The sequence below is a fragment of the Ranitomeya variabilis genome, chromosome 3, assembly GCF_051348905.1.
Source record: "Ranitomeya variabilis isolate aRanVar5 chromosome 3, aRanVar5.hap1, whole genome shotgun sequence".
Taxonomy (NCBI): Eukaryota; Metazoa; Chordata; class Amphibia; order Anura; family Dendrobatidae; genus Ranitomeya; species Ranitomeya variabilis.
The window spans coordinates 23211914-23237844 of NC_135234.1; the positions used below are offsets into that span (position 1 = coordinate 23211914).

At 44.5% G+C, this 25931-nt stretch overlaps 1 protein-coding gene across 1 annotated transcript in view; it reads left to right on the plus strand.

Moving 5' to 3' along the window:
• Nucleotides 1–21948, plus strand: part of LOC143815002 (nectin 1a-like) — a 60580-nt gene extending 38632 nt beyond the window's left edge. The window contains exons 5-6 of the mRNA XM_077293773.1: nt 14380–14524; nt 20240–21948. Of these exons, the coding sequence (XP_077149888.1) occupies nt 14380–14481 (102 nt within the window). The 3' untranslated portion in view covers nt 14482–14524; nt 20240–21948. The remainder of the gene's footprint in view (nt 1–14379; nt 14525–20239) is intronic.
• The last annotated feature ends 3983 nt before the right edge of the window (nt 21949–25931 follow it).

The window sequence follows — 25931 nt, forward strand, 5'->3', positions numbered from 1 at the left end:
ATAATTATATACAGGAGATGCCCAGGTTATACCGGCTGTATGTATATAATTACATACAGTAGACATCCAGGTTATACCGGCTGTACATATTTAATTATATACAGAAGATACCCAGGTTATACCAGCTATATATACACGGTAATTATATACATAGCGTTCCCAGGTTATACCAGTTGTATATATATACTAGCTGAAGAGCCCGGCGTTGCCTGGGCATAGTAAATATCTGTGGTTAGTTATAGCACCTCACTTCTCTTATTTTCCCATCACGCCTCTCATTTTCCCCCTCACACCTCTCATTCCCCCCTAACACTTGTCATTTCGCCCTCACATGTCATTTTCCGATCACTCCACTATGTTCCCTCACTCCTCTCATTTTGCACTCACACCTTTTCATTTTCACCTCACACCCCTCATTTTCACCTCACAACTCTCATTTTCCCCTCAGTATATACATGTTTGTCATCTCTTCTATATATAGTATACACCTGTATGTCATCTCCTGTATATACCTGCTGTATGTCATCTCCTCCTGTATATAGTATATACCTGTGTGTCATCTCCTCCTGTATATAGTATATATGTGTGTCATCTCCTGTATATAGTATATACCTGTAAGTCATCTCCTCCTGTATATAGTATATACCTGTGTGTCATCTGCTCCTGTATATAGTATATACCGGTGTCATCTCCTCCTGTATATAGTATGTTGTAATGATCCTTAGTGGCTGAGGATCACAGATCTGACCAGCTAAGTAACTGAACATAGGACGAGCTCTAGGGAGGTGGTAACTGGACTGACCGCAATCCTGATCCTATCCAATACACACTAAAAGTAGCCGTGGAACGTTCCTGAAATCCTAGACGTCTCTTCACGGCCTGAGAAACTAGCTACCCCTAAAGAGAGAAAGCAAAGACCTCACTTGCCTCAGAGAAAATGCCCCAAAGATATAGAAAGCCCCCCACAAATAATAACGGTGAGTTAAGGGGAAAATACAAACGTAGAAATGAAGCAGATTTAGCAAATGAGGCCCTCTAATCACTAGATAGCAGAAGAAATATAGGAAACTGTGCGGTCAGTAAAAAACCCTATACAAAATATCCACGCTGAGAGTTCAAGAACCCCCACACCAACTAACGGTGTGAGGGGAGAAACTCAGCCCCCTAGAGCTACCAGCAAGCGAAGAAATCACATATTAGCAAGCTGGACAGAACTCATCATAAACAAAGAAACATATTGAACACAGATGAGCAAAAAATGAACAAACAGAAACTTAGCTTCTCTTGGAGAGACTGAGAACGAATGTAGTCAGGGGGGGATCAGAATAGCACTGAATACATCGACAGCCGGCAACAAATGAAGGTCCAGGTGAGCTAAATAGGAAACCAACTAGCAGATGACGAGACAGCTGATCCCAGCCAAAGACCCGCAGAATGACAAAAAGAGCCACCAGATGGAGCCCAAAGATAGCACTCACACAGTACCACTCGTGACCACAAGAGGGAGCCCAAGAACAGAGTTCACAACAGTACCCCCCCCCCCCCCTTGAGGAGGGGTCACCGAACCCTCATCAAAACCCCCAGGGCGATCAGGATGAGCCACATGGAAGGCATGAACCAAATCGGCCGCATGAACATCAGAGGCGACAACCCAGGAATTATCCTCCTGACCATAGCCCTTCCACTTAACCAAATACTGAAGCCTCCGTCTAGAAATACGAGAATCCAAGATCTTCTCCACCACGTACTCCAATTCTCCCTCAACCAGCACCGGAGCAGGAGGCTCAACAGAAGGAACCACAGGCACCACATACCTCCGCAACAAAGACCTATGGAACACATTATGAATGGCAAACGATGCTGGGAGGTCCAAACGAAATGACACAGGGTTAAGGATTTCCAAAATCTTATAAGGACCGATGAAACGAGGCTTCAACTTAGGAGAGGAGACCTTCATAGGAACATAACGAGAAGACAGCCGTACCAAATCCCCAACACGAAGTCGGGGACCCACACAGCGACGGCGGTTGGCAAAGCGCTGAGCCTTCTCCTGTGACAACTTCAAATTGTCCACCACATGGTTCCAAATCTGCTGCAACCTATCCACCACAGAATCCACCCCAGGACAGTCAGAAGGCTCCACCTGACCCGAGGAAAAACGAGGATGAAAACCAGAATTACAAAAAAAAGGCGAAACCAAAGCAGCAGAACTAGTCCGATTATTAAGGGCAAACTCGGCCAAAGGTAAAAAAGTAACCCAATCATCCTGATCAGCAGAAACAAAACATCTTAAATAAGTTTCCAATGTCTGATTAGTTCGCTCGGTTTAGCCATTCGTCTGAGGATGGAAGGCCGACGAAAAAGACAAATCAATGCCCATCTTAGCAGAAAAGGTCCGCCAAAATCTGGACACAAACTGGGATCCTCTGTCAGACACAATGTTTTCAGGGATGCCGTGCAAACGAACCACATTCTGAAAAAACAGAGGAACCAAATCGGAGGAGGAAGGCAACTTAGGCAAGGGCACCAAATGGACCATTTTAGAAAAACGATCACACACCACCCAGATGACAGACATTCTCTGAGAGACTGGAAGATCCGAAATAAAATCCATGGAAATGTGCGTCCAAGGCCTCTTCGGGACAGGCAAAGGCAAAAGCAATCCACTGGCACGAGAACAGCAAGGCTTAGCCCGAGCACAAATCCCACAGGACTGCACAAAGGAACGCACATCCCGCGACAAGGAAGGCCACCAGAAGGACCTAGCCACCAAATCTCTGGGTACCAAAAATCCCAGGATGACCCGCTAACACCGAAGAATGAACCTCGGAAATAACTGTGCTGGTCCATCCATCTGGGACAAACAGTCTCTCCGGTGGACAACGGTCAGGTCTATCTGCCTGAAATTCCTGCAGCACACGTCGCAAATCTGGGGAAATGTCAGACAAAATCACTCCCTCTCCGAGGATACCAGCCGGCTCTGAAACTCCAGGAGAGTCCGGCACAAAACTCCTAGAAAGAGCATCAGCCTTCACGTTCTTCGAACCAGGCAGGTACGAGACCACGAAATCGAAACGGGAGAAAAACAACTACCAACGAGCCTGTCTAGGATTCAGCCGCTTGGCAGACTCGAGATAAATCAGATTTTTGTGATCAGTCAAGACCACCACACGATGCTTAGCGCCCTCGAGCCAATGTCGCCACTCCTCAAATGCCCACTTAATTGCCAACAACTCCCGATTACCAACATCATAATTCCGCTCGGCAGGCGAAAACCTTCTTGAAAAGAAAGCACAAGGCTTCATCACAGAGCCATCAGAGCTTCTCTGCAACAAAACAGCCCCTGCTCCAATCTCAGAAGCATCAACCTCGACCTGAAAAGGAAGAGAGACATCTGGCTGACATAAGACTGGAGCCGAAGAAAACCGGCGCTTCAGCTCCCGAAAGGCCTCCACGGCCGCAGGACACCAATTAGTCACATCAGAACCCTTCTTGGTCAAATCCGTCAAGGGCTTAACCACGCCAGAAAAATTAGCGATGAAGCGACGGTAAAAATTAGCAAAACCAAAGAACTTCTGAAGACTCTTAACAGATGTAGGCTGAGTCCAGTCATGAATAGCCTGGACCTTGACTGGGTCCATCTCAATAGTAGAAGGAGAAAAAATAAAACCCAAAAAGGAAACCTTCTGGACTCCGAAGAGACATTTTGAGCCCTTCACAAATAAGGCATTGGCACGCAGGACCTGAAATACCATCCTGACCTGCTTCACATGGGACTCATCAGAAAAGACCAAAATGTCATCCAGGGACACAATCATAAATTTATCCAGATATTCTCGGAAGATGTCATGCATGAAGGACTGAAACACAGAAGGAGCATTAGAAAGTCCAAAAGGCATCACCAAGTACTCAAAATGGCCTTCGGGCGTATTAAATGCAGTTTTCCATTATCACCCTGCTTAATACGCACAAGGTTATACGCACCACGAAGATCTATCTTGGTGAACCAACTAGACCCCCTAATCCGAGCAAACAGATCAGACAACAATGGCAAAGGATACTGAAATTTGACCGTGATTTTATTTAGAAGGCGATAATCTATACAAGGTCTCAGAGAACCATCCTTCTTGGCCACAAAAAAGAATCCTGCACCAAGAGGGGAGGAGGACGGGCGAATGTGTCCCTTCTCCAAAGACTCCTTGATATAACTCCGCATAGCGGCATGTTCTGGTACAGACAAATTAAAAAGTCGTCCCTTAGGGAACTTACTACCAGGAATCAAATTTATAGCATAATCACAATCCCTATGAGGAGGCAGGGCACCGGATCTGGGCTCATCAAATACATCCTGGTAGTCCAACAAAAACTCAGGGACTTCAGAAGGAGTGGAAGAAGCAATCGACACCAAAGGTGCGTCGCCATGAACTCCCTGGCAACCCCAACTTGACACAGACATAGCTTTCCAATCCAGGACTGGATTGTGAGTCTGTAACCATGGCAGACCCAACACGACAACATCATGCAAATTATGTAGCACAAGAAAGCGAATCACCTCCTGATGTACAGGAGTCATGCACATGGTCACTTGAGTCCAGTACTGAGGTTTATTCTTAGCCAATGGTGTAGCATCAATTCCCCTTAGTGGAATAGGGAATTTTAAAGGCTCCAAGATAAACCCACAGCGCCTGGCAAATGACAAATCCATCAGATTCAGGGCAGCACCTGAATCTACAAAAGCCATAACCGAGTAGGATGACAGAGAGCAAATTAAAGTAACAGACAAAATGAATTTAGGCTGTATAGTACCAACGGTGACAGGTTCAGCGATTTTTTTTTTTTTAAGCGCTTAGAGCATGCTGAGATAACATGAGCAGAATCACCACTGTAAAAGCACAACCCATTTTGCCGTCTATGATTTTGCCGTTCAATTCTGTTCGGAATTCTGTCACATTGCATAGACTCAGGTTTCTGTTCAGAAAACACCGCCAGATGGTGCGCAGGTTTGCGCTCCCGCAAACGCCGATCAATCTGAATGGCCAAAGCCATTGACTCATTCAGACTTGCAGGCGTGGGGAATCCCACCATAACATTCTTAATGGCTTCAGAAAGACCTTTTCTGAAATTTGCAGCCAGAGCACACTCATTCCATTGAGTAAGCACCGACCATTTCCTAAATTTTTGACAATACACCTCTGCTTCATCCTGACCCGGAGACAGGGCCAGCAAAGCCTTTTCTGCCTGGTTCTCAAGATTAGGTTCCTCATAAAGCAATCCAAACGCCAGAAAAAACGCATCCACATTCAGCAATGCGGGGTCTCCTGGCGCCAGGGAGAATGCCCAATCTTGAGGGTCACCACGTAATAAGGAGACAATAATTTTAACTTGCTGAGCGGAATCACCAGAGGAACGAGGTCTCAAAGAAAGAAATAATTTACAATTATTCTTAAAATTCAGAAACCTAGATCTATCTCCAGAAAACAACTCAGGAATGGGAATTTTTGGCTCTGACATAGGACTGTGAACAACAAAATCCTGAATGCTTTGAACCCTTGCAGCAAGATGATCCATACTAGAAGTCAGACTCAGAATATCCATGTCTGCAGCTGAACTCAGAGCCACCCAGAGATTAAGGGGAAGAGAGAAGCTGGACAAACTGCAGCAAAGGAGAAAGAAAAAAAAAAAAGCACTCCGGACTTCTCTTATCCCGCTTCTGCGATGCATTAAACACTTTCAGGCCGGCTGTACTGTTATGATCCTTAGTGGCTGAGGATCACAGATCTGACCAGCTAAGTAACTGAACATAGGACGAGCTCTAGGGAGGTGGTAACTGGACTGACCGCAATCCTGATCCTATCCAATACACACTAAAAGTAGCCGTGGAACGTTCCTGAAATCCTAGACGTCTCTTCACGGCCTGAGAAACTAGCTACCCCTAAAGAGAGAAAGCAAAGACCTCACTTGCCTCAGAGAAAATACCCCAAAGATATAGAAAGCCCCCCACAAATAATAACGGTGAGTTAAGGGGAAAATACAAACGTAGAAATGAAACAGATTTAGCAAATGAGGCCCGCTAATCACTAGATAGCAGAAGAAAGATAGGAAACTGTGCGGTCAGTAAAAAACCCTATACAAAATATCCACGCTGAGAGTTCAAGAACCCCCACACCAACTAACGGTGTGAGGGGAGAAACTCAGCCCCCTAGAGCTACCAGCAAGCGAGGAAATCACATATTAGCAAGCTGGACAGAACTCATCATAAACAAAGAAACATATTGAACACAGATGAGCAAAAAATGAACAAACAGAAACTTAGCTTCTCTTGGAGAGACTGAGAACGAATGTAGTCAGGAGGGATCAGAATAGCACTGAATACATCGACAGCCGGCAACAAATGAAGGTCCAGGTGAGCTAAATAGGAAACCAACTAGCAGATGACGAGACAGCTGATCCCAGCCACAGACCCACAGAATGACAAAAAGAGCCACCAGAGGGAGCCCAAAGATAGCACTTACACAGTACCACTCGTGACCACAAGAGGGAGCCCAAGAACAGAGTTCACAACAGTATGTACCTGTATGTCATCTCCTCCTGTATATAGTATATACCTGTGTGTCATCTCCTCCTGTATATAGTATATATCTGTGTGTCATCTCCTCCTGTATATAGTATATACCTTTGTGTCATCTCCCCTGTATATAGTATATACCTGTGTGTCATCTCCTCCTGTATATAGTATATATCTGTGTGTCATCTCCTCCTGTATGTAGTATATATGTGTCATCTCCACTGTATATAGTATATACCTGTGTGTCATCTCCACTGTATATAGTATATACCTGTGTGTCATCTCCTCCTGTATATAATATATACGTGTGTCATCTCCTCCTGTATATAGTATATACCTGTGTGTCATCTCCCCTGTATATAGTATGTACCTGTATGTCATCTCCCCTGTATATAGTATGTACCTGTATGTCATCTCCTCCTGTATATAGTATGTACCTGTATGTCATCTCCTCCTGTATATAGTATATACCTGTGTGTCATCTCTCCTGTATATAGTATATATCTGTGTGTCATCTCCCCTGTATATAGTATATATCTGTGTGTCATCTCCTCCTGTATATAGTATATATCTGTGTGTCATCTCCTCCTGTATATAGTATATACCTGTGTGTCATCTCCTCCTGTATATAGTATATACCTGTATGTCATCTCCTCCTGTATATAGTATATACCTGTGTGTCATCTCCTCCTGTATATAGTATATACCTGTGTGTCATCTCCTCCTGTATATAGTATATATCTGTATGTCATCTGTTGTGGATTCTGTTTTTGGGCTCCCTTTGGTGGTTACGGCTGGTACTGGGTGACTTTGGTGGGTTGCAGTCTCTGGTTTCCACCTGTCCATCAGAGGCTGGGTGTTTCCTATTTAACCTGGCTTTCCTGTCATTCCCTTGCCGGCTATCAATGTATCAGTGTGTCTCTGTTACCTTTGCTACCTGCTCCTAGGCCTTCAAGACAAGCTAAGTCTGGATTTCCCTGTTTCATGTTTGCTTTCATGTTTTTAGTCCAGCTTGCAGATGTGTAATTCTCTGCTGCTGGTTGCTCTAGTGGGCTGAAATTACCACTCATGTACCATGAGTTGGCACATGAGTTCAAGTAATTTCAGGATGGTATTTTGAAGGGTTTTAAGCTGACCGCGCAGTTCACCTTTTGTATCCTCTGCTATCTAGCTTAAGCGGGCCTCATTTTGCTGAATCTGTTTTCATAACTACGTTTGTGCCTTCCTCTCATTTCACCGTCATTATATGTGGGGGGCTGCTATTTCTGTGGGAATATTTCTCTGGAGGCAAGATAGGTCTGTGATTCTTCTGATAGGGGTAGCTAGATCTCCGGCTGGCGCGAGACGTCTAGAGTCCCCCCAGGAACGTTCCCCGGCTGCTGTTAGTTGAGTGTTGAGGTTCAGCATCGCGGTCAGCTCAGGTTCCATCACCCTAGAGCTCGTCCTGTTTTTGCCCGTGTTATGTGTTTAATTCCCTGCCATTGGGAACATGACAGTATAGCCGGCCCACAAAGTGTTAATTGTTTGGGCTGAAGCAGGAGAAGAAGAAGTGTTGAAGGGAATTTTTTTTTTTTTTTTCCCTCAGAGTTTTGCTGCCTAGCCCTTAATTGCTGTCTAGCTGCTTCTTACCTCCTCTTAACCCTTGAATGGCTCTGACCTTAGCTGTTTAACATGGATGTCCAGAGTTTGGCTTCCAGCCTGAATAATCTTGCTGCAAAAGTTCAAAACATACAGGATTTTGTTGTTCACACTCCTATGTCTGAACCTAGAATTCCTATTCCAGAGTTTTTTTCTGGAGATAGATCTACCTTCCTGAATTTCAGGAACAATTGCAAATTGTTTCTTTCTTTGAAATCTCGCTCCTCTGGAGACCCTGCTCAGCAGGTTAAGATTGTAATATCTTTCCTGCGGGGCGACCCTCAAAATTGGGCATTTGCATTTGCACCAGGGGATCCTGCATTGCTCAGTGTGGATGCGTTTTTTCTGGCACTGGGATTGCTCTATGAGGAACCTAACCTGGAGATTCAGGCTGAAAAGGCTTTATTAGCCCTCTCTCAGGGGCATGATGAAGCGGAAGTATATTGTCAAAAATTTCGGAAATGGTCGGTGCTTACTCAGTGGAATGAGTGCGCCCTGGCTGCAAACTTCAGAGATGGTCTTTCTGAGGCCATTAAGGATATTATGGTGGGTTTCCCTGCGCCTACAGGTCTGAATGAGTCTATGGCTATGGCCATTCAGATTGATCGGCGTTTACGGGAGCGCAAACCTGTGCACCAGTTGGTGGTGTCTTCTGAACAGGCACCTGAGACTATGCAATGTGATAGAATTCAGTCCAGAAGTGAACGGCAAAATTATAGGCGGAAAAATGGATTGTGTTTTTATTGTGGTGATTCAGCTCATGTTATATCAGCATGCTCTAAATGCACAAAAAAGGTTGATAAATCTTTTGCCATTAGTACTCTGCAGTCTAAGTTCATTTTGTCTGTAACTCTGATTTGTTCACTGTCATCCATTTCCGTCGATGCCTATGTGGATTCGGGCGCTGCCCTGAGTCTTATGGATTGGTCATTTGCCAAACGCTGCGGTTTTAGTCTGGAGCCTCTGGAAGTTCCTATTCCTTTGAAGGGAATTGACTCTACACCATTGGCTATGAATAAACCGCAGTACTGGACACAAGTGACCATGCGCATGACTCCCGTTCATCAGGAGGTGATTCGCTTCCTTGTACTGTATAATTTACATGATGTACTAGTGCTTGGTCTGCCATGGTTACAAACTCATAATCCAGTCCTGGATTGGAAAACAATGTCTGTGTTAAGCTGGGGATGTCAGGGGGTTCATGATGATGCACCTCTGATTTCAATCGCTTCATCTACTCCTTCTGAGGTCCCTGCGTTTTTGTCTGACTATCGGGATGTTTTTGAGGAGCCTAAGCTCAATTCGCTCCCTCCTCATAGGGATTGTGACTGTGCTATAGAATTAATTCCTGGCAGTAAGTTCCCTAAGGGTCGTTTATTTAATCTGTCAGTGCCAGAGCATACTGCTATGCGGAATTATATTAAGGAGTCCTTGGAAAAGGGACATATTCGTCCATCTTCGTCCCCTCTGGGAGCAGGTTTTTTTTTCGTGGCAAAAAAAGATGGTTCCCTGAGGCCTTGTATAGATTATCGCCTTCTGAATAAGATTACAGTCAAATATCAGTATCCATTGCCATTATTGACTGATTTGTTTGCTCGCATTAAGGGGGCTAGGTGGTTCACTAAGATAGATCTTCGCGGTGCGTATAATCTTGTGCGGATAAAGCAGGGTGATGAGTGGAAAACCGCATTTAATACGCCTGAGGGCCATTTTGAGTATTTGGTAATGCCTTTTGGACTTTCTAATGCTCCTTCAGTCTTTCAGTCCTTTATGCACAATATTTTCCGTGAATATCTGGATAAGTTTATGATTGTGTATTTGGATGATATTTTGGTGTTTTCTGATGACTGGGAGTCTCATGTTCTACAGGTCAGGAAGGTGTTTCAAGTCCTGCGGGCCAATTCTCTGTTTGTGAAGGGCTCAAAATGTCTCTTCGGAGTCCAGAAGATTTATTTTTTGGGGTACATTTTTTCTCCTTCTACTATTGAGATGGATCCCGTCAAGGTTCAGGCGATTTGTGACTGGACACAACCTACATCTGTTAAGAGTCTTCAGAAGTTCTTGGGTTTTGCTAATTTTTATCGTCGGTTCATTACTAATTTTTCCAGTGTTGTTAAACCTTTGACTGATTTGACTAAAAAGGGTGCTGATGTTGCTAATTGGTCTCCTACGGCTGTGGAGGCCTTTCAGGAACTTAAGCGCCGGTTTTCTTCTGCTCCTGTGTTATGTCAACCAGATGTTTCACTTCCTTTTCAGGTTGAGGTTGATGCTTCCGAGATTGGAGCGGGGGCGGTTTTGTCACAGAGAAGTTCCGATGGCTCGGTGATGAAGCCATGTGCGTTCTTTTCTAGAAAATTCTCGCCCGCCGAGTGCAATTATGATGTGGGTAATCGGGAGCTTTTGGCCATGAAGTGGGCATTTGAGGAGTGGCGTCATTGGCTTGAGGGTGCTAGACATCGTGTGGTGGTCTTGACTGATCACAAAAATCTGATTTACCTTGAGTCTGCCAGGCGTCTGAATCCTAGACAGGCTCGTTGGTCGTTGTTTTTTTCTCGTTTCAATTTTGTGGTTTCATACCTGCCAGGTTCAAAGAATGTGAAGGCAGATGCTCTTTCCAGGAGTTTTGTGCCTGACTCTCCTGGAGACTCTGGGCCTACTGGTATCCTTAGGGATGGGGTAATATTGTCCGCCGTCTCCCCAGACTTGCGACGTGCATTGCAGGAGTTTCAGGCGGATAAACCTGATCGTTGTCCACCAGAAAGACTGTTTGTTCCGGATGATTGGACCAGTAGAGTCATCTCCGAGGTCCATTCTTCTGTGTTGGCTGGTCATCCTGGAATATTTGGTACTAGAGACTTGGTGGCCAGGTCTTTTTGGTGGCCTTCCTTGTCAAGGGATGTGCGCACCTTTGTGCAGTCTTGTGAAGTGTGTGCTCGGGCTAAGCCTTGCTGTTCTCGGGCCAGTGGGTTGTTGTTATCCTTGCCTATCCCGAAGAGGCCTTGGACGCACATTTCCATGGATTTTATTTCAGATCTCCCTGTCTCACAGAAAATGTCCGTTATCTGGGTTGTGTGTGACCGCTTTTCTAAGATGGTTCATTTGGTACCCTTGCCTAAGTTGCCTTCCTCCTCTGAGTTGGTCCCTTTATTTTTTCAGAACGTGGTTCGTTTGCATGGGATTCCGGAGAATATCGTTTCCGACAGGGGATCCCAGTTTGTGTCTAGATTTTGGCGGACGTTTTGTGCCAAGATGGGCATTGATTTGTCTTTCTCGTCTGCATTCCATCCTCAGACGAATGGCCAGACGGAGCGAACTAATCAGACCTTGGAAACTTATTTAAGGTGTTTTGTTTCTGCTGATCAAGATGACTGGGTTGCCTTTTTGCCACTGGCCGAATTTGCCCTTAATAATCGTGCTAGTTCTGCTACTTTGGTTTCTCCTTTCTTTTGTAATTCGGGGTTTCATCCTCGTTTTTCCTCTGGTCAGGTGGAGCCTTCAGATTGTCCTGGAATGGACGTGGTGGTGGACAGGCTACATCAGATTTGGAATCAGGTGGTGGACAATTTGAAGTTGTCTCAGGAGAAGACTCAGCAGTTTGCTAATCGCCGTCGCCGCGTGGGTCCCCGACTTCTTGTTGGGGACTTGGTGTGGTTGTCTTCTCGTTTTGTCCCTATGAAGGTCTCTTCTCCTAAGTTCAAGCCTCGGTTCATCGGTCCTTATAAGATCTTGGAGATTCTTAACCCTGTATCTTTTCGTTTGGATCTCCCAGCATCGTTTGCTATTCATAATGTGTTCCATCGGTCGTTATTGCGGAGGTATGAGGTGCCCGTTGTTCCTTCGGTTGAGCCTCCTGCTCCGGTGCTGGTGGAGGGAGAATTGGAGTATGTTGTTGAGAAGATCTTGGATTCTCGTGTTTCCAGACGTAAACTCCAGTATTTGGTTAAGTGGAAGGGTTATGGTCAGGAGGATAATTCCTGGGTGGTCGCCTCTGATGTTCATGCAACTGATTTGGTCCGCGCCTTCCATAGAGCTCATCCTGATCGCCCTGGGGGTTCTCGTGAGGGTTCGGTGACCCCTCCTCAAGGGGGGGGGGTACTGTTGTGGATTCTGTTTTTGGGCTCCCTCTGGTGGTTACGGCTGGTACTGGGTGACTTTGGTGGGTTGCGGTCTCTGGTTTCCACCTGTCCATCAGAGGCTGGGTGTTTCCTATTTAACCTGGCTTTCCTGTCATTCCCTTGCCGGCTATCAATGTATCAGTGTGTCTCTGTTACCTTTGCTACCTGCTCCTAGGCCTTCAAGACAAGCTAAGTCTGGATTTCCCTGTTTCATGTTTGCTTTCATGTTTTTAGTCCAGCTTGCAGATATGTAATTCTCTGCTGCTGGTTGCTCTAGTGGGCTGAAATTACCACTCATGTACCATGAGTTGGCACATGAGTTCAAGTAATTTCAGAATGGTATTTTGAAGGGTTTTAAGCTGACCGCGCAGTTCACCTTTTGTATCCTCTGCTATCTAGCTTAAGCGGGCCTCATTTTGCTGAATCTGTTTTCATAACTACGTTTGTGCCTTCCTCTCATTTCACCGTCATTATATGTGGGGGGCTGCTATTTCTGTGGGAATATTTCTCTGGAGGCAAGATAGGTCTGTGATTCTTCTGATAGGGGTAGCTAGATCTCCGGCTGGCGCGAGACGTCTAGAGTCCCCCCAGGAACGTTCCCCGGCTGCTGTTAGTTGAGTGTTGAGGTTCAGGATCGCGGTCAGCTCAGGTTCCATCACCCTAGAGCTCGTCCTGTTTTTGCCCGTGTTATGTGTTTAATTCCCTGCCATTGGGAACATGACAGTCATCTCCTCCTGTATTAGACCTCGTTCACACGTTATTTGGTCAGTATTTTTACCTCAGTATTTGTAAGCTAAATTGGCAGCCTGATAAATCCCCAGCCAACAGTAAGCCCACCCCCTGGCAGTATATATTAGCTCACACATACACATAATAGACAGGTCATGTGACTGACAGCTGCCGTATTTCCTATATGGTACATTTGTTGCTCTTGTAGTTTGTCTGCTTATTAATCAGATTTTTATTTTTGAAGGATAATACCAGACTTGTGTGTGTTTTAGGGCAAGTTTCATGTGTCACGTTGTGTGTGTTGAGTTGCGTGTGGCAACATGCGTGTAGCAACTTTTTGTGTGTCGAGTTGCCTGTGACAGGTTAGTGTAGCAAGTTGTGTGCAGCAAGTTTTGCGCGTGGCGAGTTTTGCGTGTGGCGAGTTTTATGTGTGGTGCGTTTTGAGCATGTGCAAGTTTTGTGTGAGGCAACTTTTGCATGTGCTGCAAGTTTTGTGCATGTGGCAATTTTTCCGGGTGTGCAAGTTTTGCGTGTTGGGAGTTTTCCATGAGGTGAGTTTTGCACGTGTGGCGAGTTTTGCGTGAGCCTAGTTTTGAATGTGGCGAGTTTTGCGCGTGGCGACTTTTGTGTTTCGACTTTTATGTGGCGAGGTTGGTGTATGTGTGGTGAAATGTGCGCTGAGGGTGATATATGTGTTCAAGCACGTGGTAGTGTGTGGCGCATTTTGTGTGTGTGTTCACATCCCCGTGTGTGGTGAGTATCCCATGTCGGGGCCCCACCTTAGCAACTGTACAGTATATACTCTTTGGCGCCATCACTGTCATTCTTTTAGTCCCCCTTGTTCACATCTGGCAGCTGTTAATTTGCCTCCAACACTTTTCCTTTCACTTTTTCCCCATTATGTAGATAGGGGCAAAATTGTTTGGTGAATTGGAACGCGCGGGGTTAAAATTTCGCCTCACAACATAGCTTTGACGCTCTCGGGGTCCAGACGTGTGACTGTGCAAAAATTTGTGGCTGTAGCTGCGACGGTGCAGATGCCAATCCCGGACATACACACACACATACACACACACACACACACACACACACACACACACACACACACACCTTTATATATTAGATATTATTATATACAGTGAGCAAAAAAAGCAGAGCAGTGTTCATTCAGTAGTGCAATCTCTTCTAGGGCAATAGCCAAGAAAGTCCTGTTTCTGTATAATAGTCCCTGATTTTGCCTATGCCCTGACCTATATGGACTGTGGTGATTACTTTATGGTTTTGTGTTTTTTTGTTATTCTAATGTTTTCTTTTTGTTTCCTTCTTTCACAGAACAAAGAAAAACAGTCCGATAGCACGATGGAAGTCTCACTAGCGTGGATCATTATTTTGGGCGCAATTATTTTCTTCTTTTCACGTTATTTCTTTGGGTGACACATATTTACTTCTTATTTAGGTTACTCAGTAGACGCTCTCTGTTGTGAATTAGACTTTTTTGGCTCCCTCTTGTGGTCACTTGTGATATGACTCTGGGATTGTCTTTCCTCAGTTTGGCACCCACCTGGGTCGTTAGTCCAGGGGTGTTGCTATTTGAACTTCCTGAATTCTCAGTCTGGTGCCTGGCATCGTTGTAATCAGTTCCTTTCTGTTTGCTCCTGTCTGCTGGTCCTGGTTCTTGCAAAATTAAGCTGAGTCCTGCTTCCTTGTTTTTTGGTTATTTGTATTGCTCTTATTTTTTGTCCAGCTTGTACTAAATGTGATTCCTGATTTTGCTGGTAGCTCTAGGGGGCTGGTATTCTCCCCCCGGGCCGTTAGACGGTTCAGGGGTTCTTGAATATCCAGCGTGGAAATTTTGATAGGGTTTTTGCTGACCGTATAAGTCATCTTACTATATTCTGCTATTAGTCAGTGGGCCTCTCTTTGCTAAATACCTAGTTCATTCTTACGTTTGTCTTTTCTTCTTACCTCACCGTTATTATTTGTTGGGGGCTTGTATCCAACTTTTGGGGTCTTTTCTCTGGAGGCAAGAAAGGTCTATCTTTTCCCTTCTAGGGTTAGTTAGTTCTCCGGCTGGCGCGAGACGTCTAGAACCAACGTAGGCACGTTCCCCGGCTGCTGCTATTTGTGGTGCTAGGATTAGATATACGGTCAGCCCAGTTACCACTGCCCTATGAGCTGGTTTTTTGTGTTTGCAGACTTAGTATTTATTTCTGAGACCCTCTGCCATTGGGGTCATAACAGTATGCCAGGCCAAAGTTGAATGTTTAATGCATTGCAGAAGTGAGATAATAAGAAAGGAGATTGAGTTTTTTTTTTTTTTCCTCTCTTTCTTCCTCCCCTTTACCTCTGAGTGGCTTGAGCTTGCTGCAGACATGAATGTCCAGACCTTGATTACAAGTGTGGACCAGCTTGCTGCTCGTGTGCAGGGCATACAAGATTTTGTTACCAGTAGTCCTATGTCTGAACCTAAGATACCTATTCCTGAACTGTTCTCTGGAGACCGATTTAAGTTTAGGAATTTCAGGAATAATTGTAAATTGTTTCTATCTCTGAGACCCCGTTCATCTGGAGACTCAGCTTAGCAAGTAAAAATTGTTATCTCTTTCTTACAGGGCGACCCTCAGGATTGGGCTTTCTCGCTAGCGCCAGGAGATCCGGCATTGGCAAATATTGATGCGTTTTTTCTGGCGCTCGGATTGCTTTACGAGGAACCCAATCTTGAAATTCAGGCAGAAAAAGCCTTGCTGGCTATTTCTCAGGGCCAGGATGAAGCTGAAGTGTATTGCCAAAAATTTCGGAAATGGTCCGTGCTTACTCAGTGGAATGAGTGTGCTCTGGCCGCAAATTTCAGAAATGGCCTTTCTGAAGCCATTAAGAATGTGATGGTGGGTTTCTCCATTCCTACAGGTCTGAATGATTCCATGGCGCTGGCTATTCAAATTGACCGGCGTTTGCGGGAGCACAAAGCCGCTAATCCTCTTGTGATGTTGTCTGAACAAACACCTGATTTAATGCAATGTGGTAGAATTCAGACTAGAAATGAACGGAAAAATCATAGACAGAATGGGTTGTGTTTTTACTGTGGTGATTCTACACGTTATATCAGCATGCTCTAAACGCCTAACAAGGGTTGTTAGTCCTGTCGCCATTGGTAATTTGCAACCTAAATTTATTTTGTCTGTGACTTTAATTTGCTTATTGTCTTCCTACCCTGTTATGGCGTTTGTGGATTCAGGTGCTGCCCTGAGTCTTATGGATCTGTCATTTGCCAAGCGCTGTGGTTTTGTTCTTGAGCCATTGGTAAATCCTATCCCTCTTAGAGGTATTGATGCTACGCCATTGGCGGAAAATAAACCGCAGTTTTGGACACAGGTAACCATGTGCATGACTCCTGAACATCGGGAGGTGATTCGTTTTCTTGTTCTGCATAAAATGCATGATTTGGTCGTTTTGGGTCTGCCATGGTTACAGACCCATAATCCAGTCTTGGATTGGAAGGCAATGTCTGTGTCAAGTTGGGGCTGTCGGGGAATTCATGGTGATTCCCCGCCGGTGTCTATTGCTTCCTCTACTCCTTCGGAAGTTCCTGAGTATTTGTCTGATTTTCAGGATGTATTCAGCGAGTCCAGGTCCAGTGCTCTGCCTCCTCATAGGGACTGTGACTGCGCTATAGATTTGATTCCAGGTAGTAAATTTCCTAAGGGAAGACTATTTAATCTATCTGTACCTGAGCATACCGCAATGCGTTCGTATATCAAGGAATCTCTGGAAAAGGGGCATATCCGTCCATCCTCTTCCCCTCTTGGTGCGGGATTCTTTTTTGTGGCCAAGAAGGACGGATCTTTGAGACCTTGTATTGACTATCGGCTTCTGAATAAAATCACTGTTAAATTTCAGTATCCTTTGCCTCTGTTGTCGGACTTGTTTGCCCGGATTAAAGGTGCCAAGTGGTTCACCAAAATAGATCTTCGTGGTGCGTACAACCTTGTGCGCATTAAGCAAGGAGATGAATGGAAAACTGCATTTAATACGCCCGAAGGTCATTTTGAGTACTTGGTGATGCCTTTTGGGCTCTCTAATGCTCCTTCAGTGTTTCAGTCCTTTATGCATGATATTTTCCGGAAGTATCTGGATAAATTTATGATTGTTTATCTGGATGATATTCTGTTTTTTTCTGATGATTGGGACTCGCATGTAGAGCAGGTCAGGATGGTGTTTCAGGTTTTGCGTGAGAATGCTTTGTTTGTTAAGGGCTCAAAGTGTCTCTTTGGAGTACAGAAGGTTCCCTTTTTGGGTTTTATTTTTTCCCCTTCTGCGGTGGAGATGGACCCAGTCAAGGTCCGAGCTATTCATGATTGGACTCAACCCACGTCAGTTAAGAGTCTTCAGAAGTTCTTGGGTTTTGCTAACTTCTACCGTCGTTTTATCGCTAATTTTTCTAGCGTTGTTAAACCTTTGACGGATATGACCAAGAAAGGTTCTGATGTTGCTAACTGGGCTCCTGCAGCCGTGGAAGCTTTCCAAGAGTTGAAGCGCCGGTTTACTTCAGCGCCTGTTTTGTGCCAGCCTGATGTCTCACTTCCCTTTCAGGTTGAAGTGGATGCTTCTGAGATTGGGGCAGGGGCCGTTTTGTCGCAGAGAGGTCGGGGTTGCTCTGTAATGAGACCATGTGCTTTTTTCTCTAGGAAGTTTTCGCCTGCTGAGCGGAATTATGATGTTGGCAATCGGGAGTTGCTGGCCATGAAGTGGGCATTTGAGGAGTGGCGTCATTGGCTCGAGGGTGCTAAGCATCATGTGGTGGTCTTGACTGATCACAAAAATCTGATGTATCTCGAGTCTGCTAAACGCCTGAATCCTAGACAGGCCCGTTGGTCATTGTTTTTCTCCCGTTTTGACTTTGTGGTCTCGTATTTACCAGGTTCAAAGAATGTGAAGGCTGATGCTCTTTCAAGGAGCTTTGTGCCTGACTCTCCTGGAGTCACTGAACCAGTTGCTATTCTTAAAGAGGGAGTAATCTTGTCAGCCATTTCTCCGGATTTGCGACGTGTGTTGCAGAGATTTCAGGCTGGTAGACCTGACTCTTGTCCACCTGACAGACTGTTTGTTCCTGATAAGTGGACCAGCAGAGTCATTTCCGAGGTTCATTCCTCGGTGTTGGCAGGGCATCCGGGAATTTTTGGCACCAGAGATTTGGTGGCTAGGTCCTTTTGGTGGCCTTCCTTGTCACGGGATGTGCAGTCATTTGTGCAGTCCTGTGGGACTTGTGCTCGAGCTAAGCCTTGCTGTTTTCGTGCCAGCGGGTTGCTCTTGCCCTTGCCTGTCCCGAAGAGGCCTTGGACGCACATTTCCATGGATTTCATTTCTGATCTTCCGGTGTCTCAGGGCATGTCTGTCATCTGGGTGGTATGTGATCGCTTTTCCAAGATGGTCCATTTGGTATCTTTGCCTAAGCTGCCTTCCTCTTCCGATCTGGTTCCTTTGTTCTTTCAGAATGTGGTTCGTTTACACGGCATTCCTGAGAATATCGTGTCTGACAGAGGATCCCAGTTTGTTTCCAGGTTCTGGCGATCCTTTTGTGCTAAGATGGGCATTGATTTGTCGTTTTCATCTGCCTTTCATCCTCAGACTAATGGACAAACGGAGCGAACTAATCAGACTCTGGGGGCTTATTTGAGGTGTTTTGTTTCTGCAAATCAGGATGATTGGGTGACCTTCTTGCCGTTGGCTGAGTTTGCCCTTAATAATCGGGCTAGTTCCGCTACATTGGTTTCGCCATTTTTCTTCAACTCTGGTTTCCATCCTCTTTTTTCCTCGGGACATGTGGAGCCTTCTGACTGTCCTGGGGTAGATTCTGTGGTGGATAGGTTGCAGCAGATTTGGAATCATGTGGTGGACAACTTAAAGTTGTCACAGGAGAAGGCTCAGCGTTTTGCCAACCGCCGCCGCGGTGTGGGTCCCCGACTTCGTGTTGGGGATTTGGTATGGCTGTCTTCTCGATTTGTTCCTATGAAGGTCTCCTCTCCTAAATTTAAGCCTCGCTTCATCGGTCTTACAAGATATTGGAAATCCTTAATCCTGTGTCCTTTCGCTTGGATCTGCCGGTGTCGTTTGCCATTCACAACGTGTTCCATAGGTCTTTGTTGCGGCGGTACGTTGTACCTGTGGTTCCTTCTGTTGAGCCTCATGCTCCGGTGTTGGTTGAGGGCGAGTTGGAGTACGTGGTGGAGAAGATCTTGGATTCTCGTCTCTCCAGGCGGAGGCTTCAGTATCTGGTCAAGTGGAAAGGCTATGGTCAGGAGGATAATTCCTGGGTGGTTGCCTCTGATGTGCATGCGGCCGATTTAGTTCGTGCCTTTCACGCTGCTCATCCTGATCGCCCTGGTGGTCTTGGTGAGGGTTCGGTGACCCCTCCTTAAAGGGGGGGTACTGTTGTGAATTAGACTTTTTTGGCTCCCTCTTGTGGTCACTTGTGATATGACTCTGGGATTGTCTTTCCTCAGTTTGGCACCCACCTGGGTCGTTAGTCCAGGGGTGTTGCTATTTGAACTTCCTGAATTCTCAGTCTGGTGCCTGGCATCGTTGTAATCAGTTCCTTTCTGTTTGCTCCTGTCTGCTGGTCCTGGTTCTTGCAAAATTAAGCTAAGTCCTGCTTCCTTGTTTTTTGGTTATTTGTATTGCTCTTATTTTTTGTCCAGCTTGTACTAAATGTGATTCCTGATTTTGCTGGAAGCTCTAGGGGGCTGGTATTCTCCCCCCGGGCCGTTAGACGGTTCGGGGGTTCTTGAATATCCAGCGTGGAAATTTTGATAGGGTTTTTGCTGACCGTATAAGTCATCTTACTATATTCTGCTATTAGTCAGTGGGCCTCTCTTTGCTAAATACCTAGTTCATTCTTACGTTTGTCTTTTCTTCTTACCTTACCGTTATTATTTGTTGGGGGCTTGTATCCAACTTTTGGGGTCTTTTCTCTGGAGGCAAGAAAGGTCTATCTTTTCCCTTCTAGGGTTAGTTAGTTCTCCGGCTGGCGCGAGACGTCTAGAACCAACGTAGGCACGTTCCCCGGCTGCTGCTATTTGTGGTGCTAGGATTAGATATACGGTCAGCCCAGTTACCACTGCCCTATGAGCTGTTTTTTTGTGTTTGCAGACTTAGTATTTATTTCTGAGACCCTCTGCCATTGGGGTCATAACAGCTCTCCTGCTACTTTAGTGCTAATAAGGAACAATACACTTTTCGGTGCATTATATCTTTAGTGTTGGACCATTTTTCCTACATACATGATTTACGGACCGGTTGTGCTTACATTGATGGCTTACGGTAGTAGAAATACCGAGATGGGCTATTCTTCATATTTGTGACGTAATGCTTCACTACAGCTGTCGTAGAGAAAAATTAAAAATCCATAAAGTCAACTCCAGAGAGGGGACATGTTACCCTCACATTGAACATATTGGATTAATTGTAACTGGGAAAGTGAGAAACTAATTATAATTTGGGTAGTGAGAGAGAGCGGATACTTCAAATGCCATTGAAGTAGGGAACCCCCACGGTGATCAGGTAATTAAAGCAAGAGATCTGCACTGAAAGCCTGACACTAAAAAGGGGATTCGTGTCCTCAGAGGCGGAGAAGTTTCGGGGCTTTTTGGCGTCATAGTGAAGCGACGAACAGAATGCATTCACTTACATCACCATACGGCCATGCTAACACCTGTCACTTAATAATCAGTCCTATGGATGATGCTATTCATCATGTATTCATCATTGGTTGAATTGGCATCTTTATAAAGCCCAATTCTACCTTTTCTGCTATCAGAGGTGAAAATCTAAATGGCGCCCTCATTCCCTGACTTTCACCAACTTAAACCCCTATGAGCTGCACTGTCACGCCTAATTCTCACTTATTACCACAGTAAGGCTACATGCACATGTTCAGGAATGTCTGCAGAATTTTCCTGAACAAAACTGGACTTTTTCTGCAGGAAATCCGCATGCGTTTTTTTTTTCGTGGTTTTTTTTTTTTGCGGAGCGTCCCATTGCAATAATATAGCGGCAAAAACGTGAAAAATCCACAAAATTAATGAACATGCTGTGTTTTTTACCGCAATGCGTTGTTTTCCCAGACCGTGGGATTCTATGAGCTGTCCCAGGCCGAAGGTGTAGATAGAGAAGAGCAGGGGCCTGAGAACTGAACCTTGAGGAACACCGACAGACAAGGGGCGAGGTGAAGAGGTGGTTTGTGAGAGGGAGACACTGAATGTCCGGTCTGTTAGGTATGACGAGATCCAGGATAGGGCCAAGTCTGTGATGCCGAGAAATGAGAGAATCTGTAGCAGAAGCGAGTGGTCCACAGTGTCAAAGGCAGAAGACAGGTCCAGGAGGAGGAGGATAGAGTAGTGTCGCTTGCTCTTGGCGGTTAGAAGGTCATTGGTGACTTTAGTTAGGGCAGTTTCAGTTGAGTGATGGGAACGGAAGCCAGCTTGTAACCGATCAAAGAGGGAGCAGGAGGAGAGGTGAGAGGACAGTTCAAGGTAGACGTGTTGTTCCAGTAGTTTTGAGGCATAAGGGAGAAGAGATATCAGGCAATAGCTAGACACAGAGGATGGGTCGAGGGAGGGCTCGCCAATTGTTTATTCAAGGCCTAGAAAACTTGGTGCTGTTCATAAAAATTATAGAGGTGTTACAAAATACTAGATGCAAGAATTTTTGTTGTGGGGTGTACTCCTTTTTGCATCAAGAAATTATTTAGAGCAAAACTGAATATTTTTGTAATTACAGTTATAATTATTAAACTTACTTTCATGTTATGGATTAAAAAATATTCTATAGAACTCAGAATTGTCAAAATTTGGGAAACAAATTTTTCTTGTGTTCACTGAGATATTAATTAAAATCTTACTTTTCAAATGGGGTGTACTCATTTATGCTGAGCAATGTACCGTATATACTCGAGTATAAGCCGACCCGAGTATAAGCCGACGCCCCTAATTTTGCCACAAAAAACTGGGAAAACTTAATGACTCGAGTATAAGCCTAGGAGGGAAAATGCAGCAGCTACTGGTAGATTTAAAAAATAAAAATAGATACCAATAAAAGTAAAATTAATTGAGATATCAGTAGTTTAAGTGTTTTTGAATATCGATATTGAATCAAGAGCCCCATATAATGCTCTATACAGTTCATGATGGGCCCCATAAGATGCTCCATACAAAATACACCCCATATAATGCTCCATACAGTTCATGATGGGCCCCATAAGATGCTCCATACAAAATACGCCCCATATAATGCTCCATACAATTTATGATGGGCCCCATTAGATGCTGCATATTAAAATATGCCCCATACAATGCTGCACAAATGCTGATTATAGCCCCATAAAATGCTCCATAGACACATTTGCCCCGTATAATGCTCCACAAATGTGGATCATGGCCCCATAAGATGCTCCATACAGATAATTGCCCCATATAATGCTGCACATGGCCCCATAAGAAGGTCCATACAGATATTTGCCCCATATAATAATGCACATGGCCCCTTAAGATGCTCCATACAGATATTTGCCCCCATATAACGCTGCACATGGCCCCATAAAATGCTCCATACAGACATTTGCCCCATATGCTGTTGCTGCGATTAAAAAAATAAAAAAAATCACATACTCACCTCTCAGGCCCCCGGCACTTGCTATACTCACCTTTCCCATCCCACTGTTGGCGCCGCTGTGCACTGACCACGTCATAGCGCCCTCTGACCTGAGCGTCACTGCAGGGGACGCGGAAGATGCAGCGGCGCCGACGGTGGAACGAGGAACAGGTGCATGTAGCGCACTGCCCCTGCCATACTCCCCTGCTCCCGGTGCGGTCCCTGCACGTCCCAGGTTCTCCGGGCACCGGCAGCTTCTTCCTGTAGTGAGCGATCACATTGTACCGCTCATTACAGTAATGAATATGCGGCTCCGCCCCATTGGGAGTGGGGTCCATATTCATTACTGTAATGAGCAGTACCATGTGACCGCACACTACAGGAAGAAGCTGCCGGCGCTGAGGAAAAGACGTGCAGGGACCATGCCAGGAGCAGGTGAGTATTATTACACAGCTCCGCTCCCCCTCCCCTGCCAACCCCTGGGTATGACTCGAGTATAAGCCAAGAGGGTTACTTTCAGCCCAAAAAAGTGGGCTGAAAATCTCGGCTTATACTCGAGCATATACGGTATATACATATATATTCAAATAGTATACATGCACTGCGTATACAGTGTATATACACACAGACTATATATATATATATATATATATATATATCACATACAGTATACACAGACATACGGAATATATATAAATATGCATATACAGCGGGTGAAATAAATATTGAACACGCCACCAATTTTCGAAGTAAATCTATGCTCTTGACATGAGATCTTGCCAGATGTCGATAACAACCTATCCAATCTACACATGCAAAGATATCAAACCATAAATGTCCATACATTGTTATGTGTAAGTTATGTACCTTTTAAATGAGACACCTTTTTATAGACCATGAGTATTATGTTTTGTAACAATAAGGTTGTGAAGGTCTTGAGACAGCATACTGGTTTTCCTAATCTTAAGATGTTTCTTGTGTAACACCTCGGTAATGTGACGCCTTTTTATCGGCCATCAGTTGAACCTGCTGATATTATTTGTCACTAAGTGGCAGGATTGCTTTCTAATTACTGATAGATTTCAGCTGGTGTCAGGACTTTCCAGGGTTTTTTGCTCCTCTCTTTCTTCATGAGTTCAATACTTTTTCCGTGTGTAATTTCTCATTATTACACATAATTTATGGACGTCTATGGTTTGATTTCTTTGCCTGTGTGGATTGGATGGGTTGTTACCGACATCTGGTGAGAATTTCATGTCAATAGCACCTTTAGGCATAGATTTACTTAGAAAATTGGTAATGTGTTCAATACTTATTTCACCCACTGAATATATTTTCTGGAACGAATTCAAGGTTGCCAACACTTTTGGCCATTACTGTATACCCAATATCGCATTAGAGGAAGGAAGAGGGAAAAAACTGAGTTTAAGGCTAAAAAAATATATGTATTAATTACACATATAGGTAAACCATTAAGACATATCATATGAACAAGAAAGACAAACTGGTGACAAGGCAACAAGCAGAATATGGACCTATAGCACCAATGAGTCAAATGGACGTATAAAAAATGGGTATATATTGCATATCAAAAACACAGTGGTCGTGAACCCAAACATTAGCATCCGATACTCATCTAGTATGGTTTAATCTAAAGGGAAAAATTCCTACCCATAATGTTAATATATACTGCAAATATTACCACATAGGAATAAATGAAGCCATTAAGTCGTTAACACACATGTGCGGGAGCGTGGATGCATCACCATGGCTCTCAGGTACGCGCACATTCATCCAACCTGTAAAGTATAATATAAAATATAAAAACCATCGACAGTCTGTGCACTTAACACATATATCAGGAGAAAAGTGCATATAAATAGAATGTAAACATTGCTGACTCTTATGTTGTTCAAACAATATATGTAAAAAAAATATAAATACAGGGTCAAAACAAGAGCAATTATTAATACAGAAAGAGATATAGACCCAATGTAGAAAAATGAAGATCAATTTGATGTACAGAATCATTACAAACAGAGTGATGTATTTCATGTGTTTATTTCTGTTAATGTTGATGATTATGGCTTACAGCCAATGAAGACCCAGAAGTCATTATCTCAGTAAATTTCAATACATTATAACACCAGCTTGAAAAAATATTTTTAAATCCGAAATGTTGTCCTACTGAAATGTATGTTCAGTAAATGCACTCAATACTTGGTCGGGCTCCTTCTGCATCAATTACTGCATCAATGTGGCGTGGCATGGAGGTGATCAGCCTGTGGCACTGCTGAGGGGTTATGGAGGCCCAGGTTGCTTTGATAGCAGCCTTCAGCTCGTCTGCATTGTTGGGTCTGGTGTCTCATCTTCCTCTTGACAAATGTTATTCTCCAGCAGGACTTGGCCCCTGTCCACACTGCCAAAAGTACCACTACCTGGTTTACAAACAACAGTATCAATTGGCTTGATTGGCAGCAAACTCACCTGACCTTAACCCTATAGAGAATCTATGGGGTATTGTCAAGAGGAAGATGAGATAAGGTATAATGGTGTGCACTCAGTCAATTTATAGCGAGGTGCAGGAGTCATGGACTAGAAAAGTCCCAGTAATCAAATATTATTTTAGAGACACCGCACACTCTAGTGGTTAATTATGCAAAATAGTGTGAGTTTATTCAACATAACTCAATATAAGTAACACATGGGAGCAATTTCTACAAACATAAGGAAAAGCGATCAAATCTAGTAACAAAACATGACGTTTCGACTCTCCCGAGTCTTAATCATACCATCGCTAAAAGACAAAAAACACAATATCAATAAATACAAACACATAGTATGTACATATATACAGGTCTACAAGGTACATGGGTAATATACTATAAGTCCATTAGGGAAGTTGAAAGGAGGTAAGGGTACCGTCACACAGTGCCATTTTCATCGCTACGACGGCACGATCCGTGACGTTGCAGCGTCGTATGATTATCGCTCCAGCGTCGTAGACTGCGGTTACACGTTGCAATACACGGCGCTGGAGCGATAATTTCATGAAGTATTTGCGATGTAGAAGCCGTTGGTTACTGTGCGCACATCGTATACAACCTGTGTCACACGATGCAATCATGCCGCCACAGCGGGACACTAGACGACGAAAGAAAGTTTCAAACGATCTGCTACGACGTACGATTCTCAGCGGGGTTCCGGATCGCAGTAGCGTGTCAGACACAACGATATCG